Source organism: Colletotrichum graminicola (assembly GCF_000149035.1).
Source record: "Colletotrichum graminicola M1.001 genomic scaffold supercont1.30, whole genome shotgun sequence".
NCBI classification, from domain to species: Eukaryota; Fungi; Ascomycota; class Sordariomycetes; order Glomerellales; family Glomerellaceae; genus Colletotrichum; species Colletotrichum graminicola.
This window is the reverse complement of record NW_007361034.1, coordinates 447,685-468,218: the sequence shown is the minus strand read 5'-3', so window position 1 is coordinate 468,218 and position 20,534 is coordinate 447,685. Positions and strand designations below refer to the sequence as shown.

Below are 20,534 nucleotides of genomic sequence, written 5' to 3'. Positions count from 1 at the left end.
AAACACGTTAAAAACACGTGAGAATGGTGAACCTACATCCTACGCTCTCGGCCAATTGTTTACGGTCTCTCACAATATGCGGCTTGTGGTACGGCTCAACGCAGCGAGCTCATCTCTAGACTCTATTAATGCGGAGTCTCTGTTGTCGCAATAGTCACAACTTAGTCTTGGGTTGTGCATTAAGTGGGAGACCCGCGAGAGACTATCGCAGATATCTATGAGCTGTTGTTTGATTACCTCTGATTGTATTTGCGGATCATCTGAGTTTTGCTTAACAGTAACCTCTAATAGGTTCAGTCGAAGTCGGAGTGCATCCAGAAGTCTAAATTCTCTTAGTTACGTTTATTAACACCCGGTAGGCGGCTATTACCTGGTAAGTGTTAGCGCCGGCGTAGGTGGCCTTCTATTAACAGGGAGATACTCTGATTCGCATCTATTAGTGTTCTGAGACTTGTAGAAGCTCCTGAGGGAGAGTATCTTTTGAAATCCTATGCTTACTACTGACATGCTACGTTACTAGCAAGGTCACACGTCTTTTATACTTATCAATCAGACTCTAGCCAAGCGTTGTGCCCTTAGGCCACGTATTAGGTCTAGGAGACATCCAGATGTCAGGCTCTTGGTAGCCTTTTACTTACCTAACTCCTGGTTCAGACACAAGTGACTAGAAACAGTGAGAATAAGCTACTAGGACCGTAGCTATTAGGCCTATCTGGTACTGGTTCCGCAACGAGGCCTGTAGGTTTAGATTATAGTACTAGTAGCTAGTTAAACATGCCGTGTAGGGTACTAGTGTCTAGGCGTCCTAAATGGCCTAGGACTAGTTTCTAGGTCCTCTTTTATACGATATAACTAGTCCTAGTTATTCAGAGGCCACATTAATACTGGTCTATAATAAGAAGAGACCAGTAGCCTGGCTTAAAGTATATCTGCTGCGTATCTAAACGCTAACAGGAGACTCCCTAATACTAATAACACCTGTTTCTGGCGACTAGTAACTAATAGGCACCTGATTTCTAGTGACTAGTAATTAGAGGGATAAGGTTTTGTAAAGACTAGTTAAGCATAGAACTAATGCTCCTCTTAACTAGTACTATACCAGAGGCCGCTAGATTATAACAACGAGACTAGTTATCTACCTATACCACATTTATGCTACCATTCACCAGGCTCAAGGTACCAGTAAATATACCGCCACCCTAGATAGGGACTAATCGCACCTATATCTGTCAGGGCTAAGGACTAGTGCCGGTCACACCCAGCTGGCACCAGCAGCTAGCATTTGGAGCAATAATACTTACATAAGTGATTTGTCAGGCCACATTCCCTGGAGTTAGGCGCTTATACGGGGGCAGTGCAGTATGGTCATGCCTGCTCTCAGTCTTGCTTACGGCAAGTTTACCCGAGAACTGAAACAATGCCGAGGGCTGGGCTCAGGGTGACCAGCCCAAGCTCACCCTCTGCTCACCTTTGCTCAGCTTCAGCTCAGGTTAAAGCGGCCACAGATCAGTCCCCACACTCAATCCGGATTTGGGGCGGAATTCTTGTCGCTGGTGACTATCTAGGTAGTTACTCGTGGTACAATCCACCGAAGTAGACGGTACGTATCCGCGCTGTACCTCGGCGGAGAGGAAACGGCGGGCGCCAACCAATGATGCCGCAAGCGCTGTAACGGAAGCCGCGACCAGTGGTACCAAGGCGGCGCTGTTACGCTGCGAAACAGCCGAACGAACGCCTGCCACCTTGTTCCCCAGCAGGAAAAAGCCCAGCGGTCCCCCCAGCGCCCAGATTTGTCCAATCACTAGGGCTTATGATGGCACCGGGGCCTCTTGGTGGTCTGTCACCTGCACTCAACAGGGCCACTTCTGCAGACAAGCAGACACTGACTGGGAGTCGGGTAGATGGAAGCAACAAGCGCAAAGCTCGGGTACGTACGTGGTACCTGGCACAACTGGAGACGGAACCTGGGCGACTTGGCCTGCCAGGACCTTGCAACGATTTCTCAACCTCTTTCGCAATTATTTTTCCCGCAAGGCTTTAGTTCGCACTTGCTCCCCCAGTCCTTCCACCCTCTTAATCTCGACTCTGGAACTCCCTCCTCTCCTCTCTGCTTCCCTTTTCCCCCTGCTTCCTGCACCTCTTCGCTTTCCCCTTCCCGTTAGCCTCGGTCCGGCCATAACCAACTCGTTCACAAGCCGTCAAAATGAGCAGCCTCATTGAAGAAGCAGTCAAGAAGCTGACCAGCACGGTCGAGAGCCTCGAGTCCAGAATCAAGTCTCTGGAGGACCGCGCCGCCGGTGGTTCTGGCAAGCCCACCGCCGAGGAGGTTCGCATGATTCTCATTGGCCCGCCCGGTGCCGGTAAGCAGCTCCCATTGAGTGCCTTTTTGCATGTGCTGTTGCGTCGCCGTGATGATGATGCTGATGCTGATGTTCCCTCCTAGGCAAGGGCACCCAAGCCCCCAAGATCAAGGAGAAGTTCAACTGCTGCCATTTGGTAAGTCAATTGGTCTAGTCTTGCTTGCTGTCGCGCTCCAGACCGTTTTTCTGACCATGGATCACCACCAGGCCACTGGCGATATGCTGCGATCCCAAGTCGCCAAGAAGACTCCGCTCGGCCGGGAAGCCAAGAAGATCATGGACCAAGGCGGTCTCGTTAGCGATGACATCGTCATTGGCATGATTAAGGAAGAGTTGGAGAACAACAAGGAGTGCAAGGGAGGGTAAGGCGCATCATTCTTCCCTCTCTGAGCCGGACGGACAATCCCAGGGCTTCCGGACACCCCCCGGATGAAAGGCGTTTGCTAATTATTCCAACCACAGTTTCATCCTCGACGGTTTCCCCCGCACCGTCCCCCAGGCCGAGGGTCTTGACGCCATGCTCAAGGCGCGCAACCAGAAGCTCCAGCACGCCGTCGAGCTGCAGATCGACGACTCTTTGCTCGTCGCCCGCATCACTGGCCGTCTGGTCCACCCCGCCAGCGGACGTAGCTACCACAGCACCTTCAACCCTCCCAAGAACTACATGAAGGACGACATTACCGGAGAGCCCCTTATCCAGCGCAGCGACGACAACGCCGAGGCCCTCAAGAAGCGTCTGGCCACGTACCATTCCCAGACCGCCCCCGTTGTCGGTTACTACAAGCAGACCGGCATCTGGAAGGGCCTCGACGCGTCGCAAGAGCCCGGCCAGGTCTGGAAGAACATGCTCGATATCTTCGAGTCCCAGCGCAAGGGCGGCCACGCCTCCGGCATTCTCAGCCGCGTTACTGGAAAGAACTAGACGAGCGCGGGATCCCCAAGCCACTCTCGATCCCTCGCGCGCGACGCCGCCGCCCGGTTGTCACCGCCCAGCGCGCAATTACTACGAAGAAAACGAGATGGTTTGATTCGCAATGTTCTGTTTTTGGCCTCCCTTTTGATGCATCATCGCTTTCGGATACCACGGCCGGGAAAAGAAAGGCGTGGATCGAAGGAACTCTTATGGAGATTTTTTTATGGATCATGAAACGGACTGGAAAGGGATTCATCTTCGTCACTCTCCGTCCCTGCTGCTTGAATCGAAGCAGAGCTGGCTTCACTTTTTGGCGTTCGACGTGGCCACTTCTCGCATTCTCTCCCCCACCAAACCCGGTCAAGGACCAGTTGCAGTTGTATCGTGTAGAAACCCCCTCTTCCTCGTACGCTTGTATGTAAAAACACTACTGTCTGTCTCACTAATTATCAAAACCGACGGGTTGCAGTTGGATGGCCAATCACTTTCTTCTTTGGTCTTTTGTTTTTGTCTTCTTAGTACGTGCAAAAACCCGTGACAGCGCGTTGTGGATGGGCAGGTACGCGTAAAGGAACACTATGGCCGGAATCGGGCTTTGTCGGTGCTTGTGCTTCTCACAGAGGCGAAAATAGTGGGGGCTGCATTAGCCCCACCCCGATACCAGGCCGGGCCCCGTGACTTAGTCATCGCTCACCCATCAAACTTGTCTCTAAGTGAAGCTAATGGTCAGGCGTTTCTAGGTGCTGTGGACCCCAGGATCTTCGGTTGCGTCCAACGGTCGCCGGTAACTGATGCGTTTATCCAGAGTAGGCCCGTGACGTTAACTAGTCTGCTGCGGCACCCAAAAGGGTTTGCGAGACCCATGAGATCAAATGCCCGTAAGAACCGGAGGATCTGTTGATGCTGAATTTATTCTATGACAAAAGTAAGGCTTGCAAACCTCCCGGACGCTATCAAGTTGTGTCGTAAAGACAACGAAATAGGATAATACGGCGAGTGCGAAAGTAAGGAGACTGATAATAGCTACGAAAGGGGACCAAGGAAGAACCCGCGACGAAGAAGACGGCAATAAGACCGACACAAGCTGCCACGCAGTGCAATGCAATGTTTTACTATTCCCAGGATGCAGGCCAGCTAAAAGACCGTCTATTCCCCTTGTTTGCCGCCTAGAACAAGATTTAGGGCAGGAATGAAGAAGGATGGTCAGGTGAATATAGGCGAAAAAAGATGCCGTAAATGTTGTAATAAGAAGTTGGGTATATGCAAAGGGGGTTGAGTTTGAATCGTCATACGTTACGCAGATGCTGAGGGCAGCGCCAAGCAGATGGCGAGGGCGCTTCACCTTCTAGGAGTAGCTACATTTTCCTCCCATCAGTCCCCAAATATCTTCAAAGAGGCGTAAGAGAAGGTACTTACCGTTGACCATCTGCCTCTGCTTGCCCAACCAACTCTTGGGCGCCTCGTTGCGTCTCTGCAGCACGACGTGGTTGCTCTGAATCCGACTAGTAAGGTCATACCAAGCCGTGGCGATGAGGGCGTTCTCGCGTTGGAGATTCTTGATAATCTGGTCGCTCGCGGCCTTTGTGCAGCCGTCAGCCTCTGTACCTCCCGAGCCCACAACGACATCACGACAATAGCAAGATTTCAACAGGAAAATGAATAAAATTCTATCATGTATCATTGAGATCTCAACAAGTTGGGAACGTACCTTTTGCGCTGCGGCAGCCTCTCCGCCCTCGGCAGCCTTGAGCTTTCGCTGTAAGTCGTATTTGTCTTGCTCCGACTTCTCCAATTGCTAGAAAGAACCAACCGTCAGTCATATCCGCAGAACCTCATCCACATCATTAAGAGCTCGAATAAGACAATGAATCAATGCCTAGAAGATGGAGACGGCCGCCCAAGCAACCTGTTCCACCATCTTTTGGGAGATTCTTTTAACCCCCCCGACTGAACAGGAAAGTCGACGACGTGTGAATGATATGAGGGGACTTTGAGCCGAAAACTCGGGTTACTGTCGTACAAGATGGCGCCCATAGGAACAGCAGGCATCTTGGCTGCGCGACCTTCGGGTTTTTCTGAAGTGAAAGACTTGCGGAATTTACTCACTGATGTGCGCTCCTTGAGTCTACCGCGGAGCTTTTCAACCTTGTCCTGGAGCTTCTGGACAACCTCGACAGGCTCGGTGCCGTCTTGTCGTGCCTCCCTGGCCTCGTCCAGGTCCTTACGCAACTTGTCCTTCTCAAGCAGGGCGTTAATGAGTGATGTGCGCTGCTCTTCAAGGTCAGTGGCAAAGTTCTTGAGCTGCTGGCGCGCCGCCTCGAGTTCCTCTCGAATAGACGCTGAGATGAGCTGGTCAGTGGACTTGAGTTCCTCGAGAGCTTCGGCGCTGTCCTTCGCAACGGCGGAGAGGTCAGTTCTCGCGCTAAGGAGCTCGCGATCCTTGTCTGACAGTTGCGCCTGAACCTCCTTCAGTCGTCTCTTTTCGCTTTCAAGTTCCTGCGTCTTCTGGGCGATCTGGATTCTCAGGTTGGCAAGCACTTGACTGTGATAGTAGTCTTGCGTTAGCATTCCACCCAGACCTAATCGTATAGCTTCATCGACAATTTCAACTAACTTTTCGCCGCTGCTTTCGATCAGAGCGCTGATTTGGGCCTCTGCAAGCTGGTGCTTCTCGAAGGTGTCGTTGTAAGTTCCCTGGATACGCTCTCGTTGTCTACGCTCCTCCTCGAGCTCTTGTCGAAGCCGGGCATTCTCTGAAGCGGAGCCCATACCGCTCCGAAGCAGGTTGTTCTCGGCCTTGAGACGCGAAATTTCGAGTGCCGGGTTAGGAGCGACACTGTTGCCAGCGCCCTCAAGCTCCTCCTCGAGACTGAAGCCTGCGGTCCCCGCATCGGGTGACAAGGCGACTTGTGGTCCGGAGTTGATCTGCTCCTGCAACTCGGCAATCCATCGTTCATCAGAGAGTCGCTGAGCGTCGAGAGTGGCCAGACGATCTCTCAACTGCTGGGCGTCATCGTGAAGAGCTCTCCTCTGGGCATCCAGCTCAACGTACTGCAGCTCATAATCTCGGAGCTTGGAGGCATACTGTTCATTGGTTTGCTCCAATGCCTGGTTCCTCTTTAGAACCTTCTCGTATTCGATGAGGTCGCGCTGCATCTGCTCCTTCTCATACAGCAGATTGTCCATCTCCTTGGATAATGTGGACTGTGCCTCGAGCTTCTGCTTGTATCGCTCCACCATGTTGGCCTTGCGAGAAAGCTCCTCGTTCTTGAAACGCAGCTCCTTCACCTCGTCGTCAAGGGTCTCAAGCTTCTGGGCCTTGACCTTAAGCGCCGAGACCTCGCTCATCAGCCGCTCCTTGGTAATGCGATCGTCCTCGGCCTGTGCCTCTTGGTTGGCAATGAGCTCGTCCTGCTCACGCAGTTTGAGCTCCAGCGACCTGATAACCTCCTTGCCGGCACCGTCCTGAGCACTGTGGAACGCCTCTAGCTCCCTGCCCTTCCGTACCACCTCTTCCTTCAGGTCATCGTAGCTTTCCTGAAGGTGGCCCAAGCGCGTTTCCATGTCTGCAAGAAGTTTTCCCTTTTTGTCCAGGTCGGAACGGAGGCGGATGTTGTCGGCTTCCATGGCAAGGTCTGCATTGTGGCTTTCGTGACCAACCTCCGAGGCCTCCTCCAGGTCCTGGGCCTCGGCCTCCTCCATCACCGCCTTCATGTCCTGCGTGACCCTTTGTAGCTGCATGAGAATCGTCATATCTTTAATGTCTTCGGTGATACGCATAACGTATCGTTCGTTGCTGCTGCCTAACATCGCAACGGCGAACAACACGGCGAGAAGCTGGGAGCCGCACTTTGTTAGCCTAACTGTCCTTCCACGTAGACGACGCTGGGTCTGTACCTTGCTGATGGCTTCGGGGCGTGCTTCTCTCGCGCTAGGACGAATGTCGGCGAGCTTGGCCTGGCCGACGAGGCCAGGGCACTCGCGATAGACTAACTTGACAATGCCCCTGTAGACGTCGTAAAGCTCGCCCTCAGTAGGGTTGGCGTCGAAGGTGGGATCCAGGTGCTGGAGGACCTGTGACAGAAGGTGGCCATCGAGGAAATCCGATATTGAGTCGGCTTTCTTGTCGAGGGGAAATGTGTTGGCCTGTGATAAAGCATTGGGTCAGCACAAGATATTGTGGCAGCTACGCAGTCTGGAGCCCGGATCGAGCACAATGGAGTGGGAAATTAGGGGCGCCAACTATAAGGGAAGCTCGACTTACCCATTGGACTAGCGCGGCCTGCGCGCTCTCTGAGTACGGCATGATGCCCCCGTCTACTGGATCTTGACGTTCGTCGTCCTTCGCGGTTGTGTTCGTCGTGAATCGTGTGTCAGTCGTGGTTCCTAGGATGTCTAAGGGGGGTGGGTTTGGTGGTTGTACGGGGAGCAGCACGTGGGAAAATGAAATGGTCTTTCCCCCGGCTCCACTGTGTTCGGCGTATGATCGTGGTTCGTATATGCCGAAAGTCAAAGCGGCAGTGGAATTGTGGTTCCGTTGGCCTGGCAAGTTCGCATCGCGGCAGATATAGTGTACTAGTAAATATGATCAAGGAAGGGGAGGAGGGAAGTTATTAACGTTCACGCCAGAGTCAAGCCGAAAACACTCTCCGTAATTCAAGACTCGAGGGGTAAGCGGTGAAAGAAAGGAGCGAAGAACAGAACGTTATTTACGCATTGTCAAAGGACACGGGCCGTAAAATCAAGAGGTATGTCCTTTTCTCATGTCTTGATTCTTTTTTGGAGCATCTCCTGCATCCACTTCCAAGGTACCTATTTGCCCAAGACAGGCACATTGTTCACGTTGCTGCATTTTCTCCGTTGTATCCACACTTGGCCTTGCACAACGTAGCTTCATCCGGCTTTCCCCCTAATTATCGGCTTGACAGGAGGCAGCTAGGCAGCTTTGTGTTAGTGAGAGTGGCGCGGGGCATCCACGCGCCACGGACGTATGGTGCGTTGCATTGCTCTGACAAGACGGAATAGCAGTCTGCTCCCGCTGTCTAGTGACTGCGATACTACATGCCTACCTACCTTAGTATGTACATGCTATACTATTTAGGGGTACCTCCCGCACCCCAAGCCCGAAACTCGAAGTGACGCGAAGCGGATCGGAAATCTAGGGTGAGACAGTGGGGCCACTGCTCATCTCCAACCTGGTCCTAGCCCTTGAAGCGGCCGGCCACTGATGGGATGGGAGGGGCGACGGCAGCTCTCGTTTTCTGCCGATCGACTCTCGAGTCACTTGCAGCCCCAGTTAATCCCGATGACGAATATGCCTAGGCGTCACCTAGAGTGTACCATAAAGGACCCAGATATGAGCTGCAAAGACTTGACAGTCGAAAAGTTTTGACTTTCAGCTTTGCACATGTGGAAGGTGACGTTGTCTGAGTCATTTATTCGATGTTGTGTAGTGACTTGTTCACTTTCAAGAGCTTGCATCGACGGCAGAAAGGACAAAGAAAGAAAAGCAAAGCCGCCAACACAGCATCAATCGAAAGCGTACGTTTGTCAATCGAACAAAACGAAACGAAAAAAAAAAAAGCTAGTCAAAGACCGAAGATAGCCACTATCCTCCTACCAGATGGAACAGCTGTCTGGGACGAATCTAAGACGATCTTGATTGGAACGCTTGGACAAACCCAGTTGCTCCAGGTTGCAGTTGCAATGTTCCATCGGGTTTCTCTGGACCCCGTTTCGATGGCTCCGTGCCTGTCCAACGATCCCACCAAATCTGAAAGATAGAGAGTCTCTTGGCCTCTACTTCGTAGGCGGTGACTCTCTTGCCGGTTGAGAGACAGCAGAAATACGGATACACTACTGTGCCTTCCTCCCGCAGTACACTCTGACTCGTCCGTGCCAGGACCAGGGGCTATCCTGCTCGGTGCATTAAGAGCATGACCCAAGCCATGGAAACACCGGCTTTCGTCCTGTTGTGACCACATGGCATTATCGCACCTGAGGCCGTCCTTCTATACTACACTTAATCAAGTGCCTGCAGAGAGCTTTGCCCAAGACAACGCTTCAGCCCGTCTTTTTGACGTCGCCGCTGTCTAGTGCTTCTGTTTTCGTCAAGAAAATCAATCGAAACCCCCGGGCTAGCGGTGGAGAAGGAACGGAGGTGAGCAGACTCAAAATCCGCTTTTGATCTGCGTACCTGCTTTCCGCTCACGATGCCACTCTCCACTCCTTATCGGGCATTTCGCCTTTGGATTGGTCCTACTACGTACACGGGAAAACCGAATGCTCTCCCATGAGACCCGGATATGTCATCGATGTATCGCCCGTGTGGTTAACATCCGCATTCAGCACTGACCTTCACGTTTGCGACCCCTCGTTCATACGGACACAACGTCATGACATCAAATGTCTGATACGAAGTCTTCGTAATCGAAGAAGGGCAATCGCAGGTCCGATTGCCCAGGCAAGCCCCAGTCACGAAGTAAATATATGCTTTGAATACCGAATAGCGGTTATTGTTTGGCATGAAGCGTTAAGAAGAACATGACCACACGCGGCCTGAGCCTTCTCGCGGCTCTACATATGAAGATGCCTGAAGACACTGTTGAACTGTTGCAAACTCCTGACTCCGTAGCGATAAACTCTCTATAACGAAAATAGGGGAAATAAGTGCCTCCTTGCTTATCCCTGTAGCGACTGCCGGGGAAAGGGGGGCGGATATCATTATCCTCGTGACCTAATCCAGCCAGAGTCCTTTTCACACATTTTTGTATCTTTCTTCGCCGTATGCTTTACGATAATGATGTCGCAGGTTTTGCAGATAGATTGGGATGTCCGTTCGATCAACGACGCGCTGTCTACGAGCCGGTGACGGTGTGGTCCTCATCGATTACTAGGCCTTCGCTGAAAGCCTGGACGGACTCGAGGACCTTGACCGGTGTGACGCAGGCGAAACCCCTGACATTACGTTAGCTTCTGTGACGCGGCGACTGTGTCGCATGGCAATACTTGCTCACCTGATCAGAGAATAGGTGTGAGTGATTTGGCCACCAGCGTCGATGATGGACTGCTTGGCCTTTGCGATGATATCATCGCTGATCGAGTCGGACTGGGCCCAGATGATGACAGACTTCATCTGGTCGACGGCCAGTACGCCGGGGACGACGGCAAGAGCGGCGACAAGAAATGCGGAGGGTCTCATGTTGACGGCTTGAGAGATTCGGAGGTTGTCAGGTAGAGCGAGTTTGAAATATGGGCTGCTGTCGCAAACTTTGGGTGCGACAGTAAGGCGGCGGTTATCGGCGGCGGTGTGTCGGAGTGATTGAGTATGGATCAAATGTTGAGAATGAGCGAAAAGGCGGGATGCGTTAGAGAAAGAAAGCTGGATGTAGACGAAAGCACCCAGGGGTCGCGTGTGGGGGGTTGCGGGTATTAATCGTTCGTTGCTGGAGAATATGGATGGATAGCGGGTGAGAAATGGGTGCATGCAAGGAGCAAGTTCAGGTCAGGTAGCGACAGACCAGACCTGGGGCCTTGATAGGTACCTACACTACCTATGTACTTGGTCGCCTGTTGTCATAGGCTTGTCGCTTAACGCACCGAGTCACAGCGCAGCTCTATACTTCGGACTGGTGATGCCCCCAGAAAGCATGGTCGTCCCAGCATTTGTCCAATAAGTGGCCGGCCTGGTACCATCATTGGGTTCAGGTCCCTCCCCGCCACCTCTTCACTCAGATAGGCAGGTATCTAGCACCTGGGTAGGTTCCAGCCAGCCACTATCAGGGTACGGGCTGGTAGTGCAGTGGCGCTAGCAAACTGCATGAACATGTGCCTCCTACCAGGTATTTCCAGCAGCGTTTACGCGCACAACAGTTGCCTCTTCGCGTTGGCAAACAGTCTTGGGGCAGCTTCACGGTTGGAACTGTGCAACAGAAGGTCACACATTGCTGCTCCCTCTGCGTGCCGTTCTTTCGTCCCATCAGAGCTCAGCCCTCCTTGTCTGGAACGACCCACTGGATTAGGCCACATTTCAGTCCCGGTCTGATGTGGCTCCCCCAAACGAGCACTCGTCATCGGCGGTTGCGCCGTTTCATTGTGTTCATCAACCGAGTATTATGTTGAACCCGATGGTGCTACCTAGGTAGTCTTCGACAACGCTATCAGCCGTTTTGTCCTGTGCTCCCGCATGTTTCGCTGCTGATCCGGCTACAAATGAGCGAGTATGGTGGCATTGACGTAGCTGGACGGGTGAACGACGTCAAAATGGTTGATTTCCCGCCATCGCCCGACTCATTTGCATAAAAGGCACATTCCGCCTCTCGCGCAACCGGTGACGGGAGGTATGGGGTCCATCTGGACAGTCAACCACTGGAACGTTTGGGCGAAACACTCCCAAACAACACCCTACGGAAAACATTGATCCTATCACTCACTACTGCTGTTGCTAAGCAAGTCGTAGTATTCGTCACTTACTGAAGTGGCCGCAGAGGAGGCGCAGACCCCGGCTCGTCTGGGCCATCTCGCTTTGTGTTCCCATCCTCTTCATGCGTGTGCATGTGATCCTCAACGCCGGTTCGTTAACCCCAAATGTCATCCCACCCCCGAGCCGTCAAAGAAACAGTGTTGGTGTAATTAATGTAGACTCCCGATGCCCGTACATCGTCGCAAATGGTCCAATGACTATCTGAGGCCTCTATCCCTTCGCACTGCCTGCCATGCTGTCGTTCTCGCCCCAGATGTCCTTAGTTTCTTGTTCCACAGCTCGCATCGCAACAGCAACGTCCTCAAGTTTCGCAACAACGTCAAGAACGCCTTGATTTACCCGTTGGAAATACCGGTCATTGGCCTCCCGCCTCTTCCGTGCCAGCAGAATGTCTACCTCGGTCTCTTGCTCAAGCTTGGCCCCGAGGCGTTCGGTTCCTCCACTACTGCCCGGACGGCCACTGCTGCTTCCTGTACTCCGTGGACCCTCATTGTTGTCTGGTGCCACACCCGCCTCTCCCAGAACCGCGCCCGTGAGATTGCGAACTTCCTCCCCGGCTGCTGACAAAGTTGAACGCTGGCCCGTCATCTCGATGGCCTCGTCCGCCTCACTTCGAGCCCAAGCCTGAGCCAGGGCAATCTGAGCTGCTCTGAGCTCCTCCAGTTTGCGGTCGTGGTCCGGACCAAAGACGTGAGTTCCGCCTGACGCAGACAGTTCCACCTCCTCGAGCGTCGCTTGCATCTCCGCCCATAATGCGTCGGTTCTGTCAGCGCTCCGGGTGCTCTCGGCCGTCTTGATATTCCGGGAAGGACGAGCGACGGACGGCGTGACTACCGAGCCGGTATGAAAAGATCCGTTACGTTGCATGTTCAAGGGTGGCTGAGGTAGAGGTGAGATGCCTGCGGACGATGTCGCTGGCGCTCCCGGCGCAAGAATGCCTGGTAGCGAGGCATGAGAGGCGGCGGGGGATGGATGAAGGAAGAGGGATGGCGGAGGGTCGCGCTGCTTTCCTTTGCTCTTGGCCGATTGAGACATACCTACATGTTGGGTGTCATCGTGAGCATTCCTCGTGGTTGACTTGGCATCTGAGACAGCGTCTCTCGAAGCTGACGCTGACGGCATATGGTTGGATTGGACGCTTGAGATCAAGTTGCGGACCTGGGGGGTTACCCCTGGCGGAGCCTGGAGAGAGGGACGTGGGGTCAAGGCTCCTTGCACACGGAACTCAGAGTCAAGGGCTATGATTGGGCGAGAGGATAGCCCCGCTGAAGCCAGTTGACCCGGCCTTCTTCCGCTCGTTAACGCAGTGAAGCACGAGCCACTCTCACGTGACCATGAAATAGTCCCTCCAGTCTTTGTAGGGTTTTCGTGCCCTTCCGAAAAATTTGGTGGTGGTTTGTCAACCTGGAAGCGTAGCTTGGTCAATCTTTCGCAGAACGAGAGGCTCAGTCACCACCACCAAGTCAAGTCTCGCGATACCCTCCAACAAACCGGTACGTTGCGCCCTTTCTCCCAGACATTCGCAGCCCGTCGCCGACGAATTTTCTTTCCCCCCTCCCAACGACCTCGACGAAATCCTACCGACTCGCCCCTCGACAAATAGACATACATCACTTTGGAGCTTTCAACTGACACTGATTCATATCAGCCAACATGCCTCGTGGACTCAATGCGGCGCGCAAGTTGCGCCTGAACCGTAAGGACCAGAAGTGGGCCGACCTCGGATACAAGAAGCGTGCTCTCGGCACTGCTTTCAAGTCCTCTCCCTTCGGTGGCTCCTCCCACGCCAAGGGCATCGTCCTCGAGAAGGTCGGTGTCGAGGCTAAACAGCCCAACTCCGCCATCCGAAAGTGCGTTCGTGTTCAGTTGATCAAGAACGGCAAGAAGGTCACTGCTTTCGGTACGATACAGCCCCCCCTTGGAACACTATCCCGACGAATCTCGAAATGAGACCGAGAGAGTAGAATGATGGCTCGAAAAAATGCCATGGTGACGAAGGAATACGATTTGCTGACATTTAGTCTCTTCCAGTCCCCAACGACGGTTGCTTGAACTTCGTCGACGAGAACGACGAGGTCCTCCTGGCCGGTTTCGGTCGCAAGGGCAAGGCCAAGGGTGATATTCCCGGTGTTCGCTTCAAGGTCGTCAAGGTCTCTGGTGTCGGTCTGCTCGCTCTGTGGAAGGAGAAGAAGGAGAAGCCCAGATCTTAAATGGGAGGCTTCGCGAAGCATGGGAAGACAGTGGAAGAAAATTCGGCACTCGGAGTTTTACGCTTGCATTGGCATCAATGGGTTATGGTCCTGATACTGCGAGTAGACTTTGGTCGATGAAATAAAACATCATGAAAGTCACCTGACATGCGACATTTCACACATTACAAAAACGGGGTTATCGGGCGTGAGCAAGAATCAGGATATTCGATTCTACGTGCTATGAATACAGATGGTGTTGGTACATTTTTTCTCCCTCGCTGCCTACTCCGAGCCCCCTATTGTTCCTGAGTCTTGACGTCCTCCTCTCCATCCTGAATGTATCTTACAGTATAATCAGCTGCGAGGCCTAGGCTGACAACGCCGCCGGTAATCCAGCAACCGTTAACAAACCACCACCAGCAGTCTTTGACGCTCTTAAGTTTGACGCGCTTAATCATGACGCCGAGCGTCACTGCTGCTCCGCCGACGCTGCCAATGAAGAACGCCGGACCAGCGCCCGCGGCAAACCCGGCAGCACTGAGAAGACTAAGCTGAACAGCGGCCAGCCCCGTCAGGACTTGCTTTGTCTCGGCGTCGTGCTTCAGAGCGATACTCTTGATGCCGGCCTTGGCATCGTCCTTGATGTCCATGTGGGCGTATATCATGTCGTACAGAACTGTCCAGGCAACGTTCGAGGAGTACAGGCAGGCCGCAGCTGTCAGCGCTGCGCTGTTGGAAAGTAGGTCGATGCCGAGAGCGGGGAAGCCCATCATTGCACCCCAGGAAAATGTCAGCCCCAGGACGGCCTGCGGGTAGTACGTGATTCGCTTGGCCAGGGGGTAGGAGGCGACAAGGAGCAGACTCGGAATGCCGTAGAAAAGACAGGAGGTAGGAAACTGGAGAAGAATTCCCAGGCCAGCCAAAAGCTGAGCTCCGGTGAAGGCGAGTCCTTGGAAGGGTGTGAGGGCGCCCCGCGCGATGGGACGGAATTTGGTTCTGGTAACATGAGGATCGAGTTTGCGGTCCCAGAGATCATTAATGCTGCAGCCGGCACTGCGCATGATGAAGGCTCCCGAGAAGAAGAGCAGAGAAGTCCCGATGACCGAAACTGGAGAAGCCATGGGAGCTACCATGGGCGCAGCCATGAGGGTCGACCAGAGGCAGGGGAAGAAGAGATAGTAGGTTCCCGCGGGCTTATCCATGCGGGTCAGCTCGGCGTAAGGAACCCATGATGCAGGTAAGTAAGAGATAATGCCCGTCTTGGGCGGAGAATAGACGGCCTCGGGGGAAGCGGGTGGTTCAGGCACTTCTTGGGTGGCAGCCGTTGTGAGGCGTTCTGTTGATGTGTGCAGGGCTGCCTGTTGGTAGGACGAATTTCGAAGGGTCAGAGCCATAGTCAGCTTCTTGTGCAGTCGTAGATTCTGTCGAGAAGACAACGGTACTAGGAAGATTGCCGTGGTTCGTGAAGACGCCTTGTGTGCCACCCGTAAGGGGGCTCTTAACAAGCTAATTTGTCTCATGCTCAACTACTATCATGTTAGTTCAAATCTCACCAACATGACAATTTCAGTGACAGGAAGTCAAGCCTGTGTCCAGAAGCTTTACAATACTGGGACCAAACTCTTCGAAAGCTCAACTAAGTGAAATCAAATCACACTTGTATGAATATGAGAATATTGCAATGGCTCTGCTACCCGCTAGTGGTAACGTTGCGGGATAAGCTCTTTCTAGACATTGTTGGTGAGGATGCAAGAGACGCGTTGCTTACATGCGAAATGCAATAGAAAGCAGGAGAGGCAAGAGATTGACGCTTGAACCATGAACTCCTATGTACTTTCCCGCGTGATATACGAGACGTTTTGAACTTACTGGTGCCAGAAAAGCCAAGGCTTTCCAACTTCTGAATGTCCTTTCACCAACTTTTCCAGCTGCCACTGAGAGAACCGAAAACTGAGAGCTTCCGTCGAAGGTCTTGAAGGAAAAGTGGTCCGTGCATACATCTAGAGCATGATTGGTTGCGCTTTTAGCTTTCGCTTTAGTTTGGCATGGTCCTATCCTACTTAGACCTGGGCAGCCTTGCCTTGTAACGCTACGCCACTTTCCGTCGACGCGCGCGCGCCTTGCGATCGCAAGTCCTTATGTTGTGCCCGTCGCAGCTTTTCGACGCCTCATACCCCGAATAGCCCCTCAATCCCGACCTTTCCTCGAGAAAGTGCAGCGCGGACGAGTCATTGACTGACGCGTTCCTTTCGGTGTCCCAGCATATGTGGTAGCCTTTGATCGTCAAGATGCGGACCTCGATGCATCCTCAAGCCAAGTTCGATCCGATCCCCCCGGACTTGGACCTTCACACACTGGTCGACCAGACTCCAAACTTCGAATGGGTCCTCCGCATATCGACTGCACAAATTCAGGGCCTTGGCCCTCAAGAATTCGAGAAATTGGTACAGCTGCAAGTCATCCAGGGCGGGAAGCCGCTGGTCATTGAGAAATGGAATGATGTCCTTCCCCAATGGCTTTTCAGCAGGGAATGGCTGGAGAAAACTTACGACAAGAAACGTAGACGCGACTGTCTCTTTCGCGACTGCAACAATAGCTAACACTGGACAGAGGAAAACGTTCGCGACATCACCGGTCAAACCGAAATCCCGATGACCATGGGTCACTACTTGAGAGCCATGAACCAACTTTCCAACCAATGGACCCCGAGCAATTATCGAGACGAAAGGCGGCAACGTCTTTACCTCAAGGACATCGACTGTCCGCCTCAGTGGCACGAGCACCTTCAGAAGGTCATTCCTCCAAACCTTTTCTACATGAACGAGAATGTTACGCAGAAAGGAGCTGTCAATCCACAAAACAACGACGTCTTCCGCGGTATTGGCGACAGAACGACGCTAGCTCCTGCGGGCGACCTGATGTCAAGCCTTCCCGAGGAAATGCGAGCGCAGAACCTCATGTGTTATATCGGCCATGAAGGGACCTTTACTCCGGCGCATCGTGAAATGTGCGCCAGTCTTGGTCAGAACATTATGGTTGAAGCTTCGGGCAGCGAGAACGGAGAGAAGCCAGGCAGCTCCATCTGGTTCATGACGGAAACCAAAGATCGGGAAGTTGTCCGCGAGTACTTCCTTTCGATGCTCGGCCATGACATCGAGATCGAGAAGCATTTTGCGCAAATCAACGCTTGGAAGAAGGCCACATTTCCTGTCTACATCGTTGAGCAGAAACCTGGCGACTTCATCCTCGTCCCACCCCTAGCTCCCCATCAGGTCTGGAACAGAGGTACCCGCACTATGAAGGTTGCGTGGAACCGGACAACAGTCGAGACTCTAGACATGGCACTCCATGAGGCCTTGCCAAAGGCCCGGCTCGTTTGTCGCGATGAGCAGTACAAGAACAAGGCCATTATCTACTATACGCTCAAGAAGTACTACCGGCAGATGGTGCAAGCAGAGGAGAAGGCCGAGATGGGAATTCTTGGTCTGGGCTCTGAACTGTTCCGCTCTTCGACACGCTACAAACAGCTCGCCAAGGATTTCCGCCACCTTTTCTCGTTGTTTACCGAGGTTCTCGTCGATGAGATGTTTGCAACCAAAGAGAAAAATATTGATTACGTTGAGTACGATTCTTGTGTCACTTGCTCGTACTGCAGATCAAACATTTTCAACCGATTTCTGACCTGCAAGCACTGTGTGCGAACTCTGGTCAATGGTGACGAGGATGCATATGATGTCTGCATGGAGTGTTATGCCATGGGACGGTCCTGTGTGTGCATCTCCAACCTCGAATGGTGTGAACAATGGCACTGGTCGGAGCTGACAGATAATTACGAGCTCTGGCGATCCATGGTCATCAAGAATGACGGTTTTGTCGATTTGGAGCTTTCACCACAGCCTCTTGAGATCGCTCGCAGCCGACGAGGCAAGAAGTCGCTCGCCGAAATATGCCAGGAGGGCCTCCGCAGGCGACCTTTCAAGGATATCTCAAAACTCGAGGAGGAGAAAAAGCTCACTGAATCCGAACCCGAAACAGAGCTTGATAACAACGGCAAGCCGAAGAAGAGGAAGTATAAGCGTAAGAAGAAGAAGGGAGATCTTCGCCGCTGCCACGTATGCTGCCACAAGGATTATGCATACAAGGTGCAGGTCTGCTCCAACCCAGAATGCAAAGAAGGCTACTGCTATGGCGTGCTCTATCGTGCGTTTGACATGATGCCACAGACGGTACAAGAGAACGAGAAATGGCTCTGCCCGAAGTGTCTGGGTATTTGCAATTGCGGTGCATGCCGCCGCGCGGAGAGTAGCAATCCTTATACACCGAAGAACACCCTCCTCGGCCATGACACCCGAGCCATTGCCGACGATCGAAGCGTCGAGGTTCTCGTCGATTTCCGAGTTCACAACCTGAACTGGCTCAAGACTGCGGGCGAAGAGGGCCGCAGCACCAACAGCAAGCGCATGAAGGAGTTGAGAGAGAAAGCCGACACCGCCAAAGCTCAAGAAACAGCCGCCATTACTGCGGAGGACATCGCGAACGGCGCCAACGGTGCCGCCGGGTCTGTGGAAAACGTGGCGAATGGATACGGCGACCAGAGCCAGGTTCTCGGGGGGTATGACATCCAAATGCAAGACCAGAGCACTTTTGAAGGTGGTCAAGACATGTCCCAGGTAGACCATGACCAGTCTATGCCGCTCGCTGATATGAGCCCGCCTGGCGGATGGGACCAGTCAGCCTATCCAGATCCCTTGGATGGTCAGCGCATGTTCGGTATGGGCTACTATGAGCAAGATGGACCAGATCAAATTCTCTTCGATCCTTTCCAATTGCCTTCTGCAGAGGCCATGGTCTTTGACCAAGAGGCCGAGTACATTACAAAGACACTGCGCGCGCAGAAGCGGAAAGCAAGGCACGAGAACGAATTCGACCCGGACTTCAATGCACCTAGGAGCCACCACAAGAAAAAACAGAAGAAGGACGATGCGGGCGATGTTTCGAGTATTGACCCTGCCCTGCTTAGCGGTACACCTTTTGCTTCCGGCGTCGCTGGCACAACCGGAGCGGACGAAAATCCCGAGTCAAACGATGCTAGCGTTGCTCCTGAAAATGAGGCTCCAGCTCAGTTGGAGAGTGAGGCAGCGCAAACGGGAGAAGGACAGCGACCGAAGAGCGGTTATCCGGCGGCTCAATATCCGGCAAACGTCCCTGCGCTTCGGCATGCCAGGCCCAAGACATCGTATGCTGAGCCCGAAGAGCCAGTGGTTGATGACCCGGACGACATCGTACCAGCATTCAACGACAAGCCGCTCGTCCAAAATGACGAGCCGCAACCCGGCGACAGCAGCGTCGATCCCCTGGATCTTGCTTCTGACGCTTTACGCGCTCTCATTCGGAAAGGAACTGACGTGGCGAATGCTACCGTCGCCGCTACCACAATCGAAACGCCCAAGATGCCTAAGAGGCGAGGAAGGCCACCGAAGAGCGCAAGCTCGACACCAGCATCGGCTACAAGAGCCGCGGTTGTGCCGAAACCGTCCCCCGCAGACCTTGCCGCGAAGAAGCGCGAGGAACGCGCGTCTCGGCGATCGCGTCTCAGCGGGGTTGTGACTATCGATGGAGCCAGTCACTTCAACCCTCGAAGGCAAGATGGCTCTGAAGATGGCAATCGTGACGCAGTCAATGGCGTTACGGAGGCTGAGCTCGAGGCTGAGCTTGATAGAGAGTTGGCTGGAGATTCGCAGAAAGCACCAGTTACGTCGATCGAGGAACTACAACCAACGGAGGCTATTGTGCAGCCACCTAAGAGGCGTCGCGGCCGACCACCTAAAAACAAGGTTGCTCCTGCAGAGACGGAGCCTGTCGATAGATCTCCTCCTCCGCCTCCTGCAGCTGCAACAGGAATGATGTCCATGGCAGCTCGCGTTGCAGCTCGTGGTGGGAAGTTTAAGATTACTTCTCGCCAGTCGCGGGATTGGAGTACTAAGGAGCCCTCGGCCCCGGCCCAAACATCGTCAGAGAGGCAGTCTAGCGGACGTGGCGAACAGCAGCCGGAAGTCACGTCGGCTGAAGAGCCCGTGCGGGAACCATCGAGGGTGTCGAGTGTAGATGTTACGCCTCCGCCTCCTGCCGCGACGACGAGAGCGAGAGACTCGAACTCGGATCACGCGCCCCCATCTCCTGGCGTCAGGCACAGAGAGCCAAGTTCGGATCCTATTTCTCCACCCTCAGGCGTAGACGGCAGACCTGAGCAGAGGTCAGATGAGAATGAGGGAGCATCTGATTCTTCTGCCCATGAAGCATTGGCCTCTTCTCCTTCTTCTTCTGATTCGGGCATCCCAGATGCAAGCCCTCTTCCGCCGCCCGCACGGCGCGGTAGATCTTCGACTGGGCCCACAGTAGTGAGGCTTGGCGAGTCTGAATCTGAGAGCGAGGTCTCCTCTTCGTCAGAGTCTAAGAGTGGTATTGGTGGGTCTCCTGCTGTGTCTAGCAGAGGAGCTTTCCGGGGTAGGGGGAGAGGACGCGGCCGTGGACGGGGCCGCGGACGTGGACGTGGACGTGGACGAGGACGAGGACGAGGTTATTGAGCA

At 53.5% G+C, this 20,534-nt stretch overlaps 7 protein-coding genes across 7 annotated transcripts; 3 read left to right on the top strand and 4 right to left on the bottom strand.

Annotated features, from left to right (window-relative positions):
• Positions 1–2,203: 2,203 nt before the first annotated feature.
• Positions 2,204–3,282, top strand: GLRG_07396 (adenylate kinase; the record flags this gene model as incomplete). The annotated part of the gene is made up of 4 exons (XM_008098081.1): positions 2,204–2,360; positions 2,444–2,496; positions 2,568–2,722; positions 2,823–3,282. The coding sequence occupies 4 exons, from the start codon at positions 2,204–2,206 to the stop codon at positions 3,280–3,282; spliced, it is 825 nt and encodes a 274-aa protein (XP_008096272.1).
• A 1,336-nt stretch (positions 3,283–4,618) lies between these two features.
• GLRG_07395 (uncharacterized protein) lies at positions 4,619–7,579 on the bottom strand (the record flags this gene model as incomplete). Its single annotated transcript, XM_008098080.1, has 5 exons — positions 4,619–4,852; positions 4,982–5,068; positions 5,380–5,815; positions 5,888–7,419; positions 7,538–7,579. 5 exons carry the CDS (start codon positions 7,577–7,579, stop codon positions 4,619–4,621), a joined length of 2,331 nt encoding a protein of 776 aa, XP_008096271.1.
• Positions 7,580–10,130: 2,551 nt separating this feature from the next.
• GLRG_07394 (uncharacterized protein) lies at positions 10,131–10,474 on the bottom strand (the record flags this gene model as incomplete). The annotated part of the gene is made up of 2 exons (XM_008098079.1): positions 10,131–10,230; positions 10,290–10,474. The coding sequence occupies 2 exons, from the start codon at positions 10,472–10,474 to the stop codon at positions 10,131–10,133; spliced, it is 285 nt and encodes a 94-aa protein (XP_008096270.1).
• A 1,491-nt stretch (positions 10,475–11,965) lies between these two features.
• Positions 11,966–12,877, bottom strand: GLRG_07393 (uncharacterized protein; the record flags this gene model as incomplete). Its single annotated transcript, XM_008098078.1, has 1 exon — positions 11,966–12,877. The coding sequence occupies one exon, from the start codon at positions 12,875–12,877 to the stop codon at positions 11,966–11,968; it is 912 nt and encodes a 303-aa protein (XP_008096269.1).
• Positions 12,878–13,408: 531 nt separating this feature from the next.
• On the top strand, positions 13,409–13,965 carry GLRG_07392 (ribosomal protein S12; the record flags this gene model as incomplete). The annotated part of the gene is made up of 2 exons (XM_008098077.1): positions 13,409–13,655; positions 13,787–13,965. The coding sequence occupies 2 exons, from the start codon at positions 13,409–13,411 to the stop codon at positions 13,963–13,965; spliced, it is 426 nt and encodes a 141-aa protein (XP_008096268.1).
• Positions 13,966–14,243: 278 nt separating this feature from the next.
• GLRG_07391 (4-hydroxybenzoate polyprenyl transferase) lies at positions 14,244–15,341 on the bottom strand (the record flags this gene model as incomplete). Its single annotated transcript, XM_008098076.1, has 1 exon — positions 14,244–15,341. One exon carries the CDS (start codon positions 15,339–15,341, stop codon positions 14,244–14,246), a length of 1,098 nt encoding a protein of 365 aa, XP_008096267.1.
• Positions 15,342–16,235: 894 nt separating this feature from the next.
• Positions 16,236–20,323, top strand: GLRG_07390 (AT hook domain-containing protein; the record flags this gene model as incomplete). The annotated part of the gene is made up of 3 exons (XM_008098075.1): positions 16,236–16,506; positions 16,558–20,200; positions 20,287–20,323. The coding sequence occupies 3 exons, from the start codon at positions 16,236–16,238 to the stop codon at positions 20,321–20,323; spliced, it is 3,951 nt and encodes a 1,316-aa protein (XP_008096266.1).
• Between the last annotated feature and the right edge of the window lie 211 nt (positions 20,324–20,534).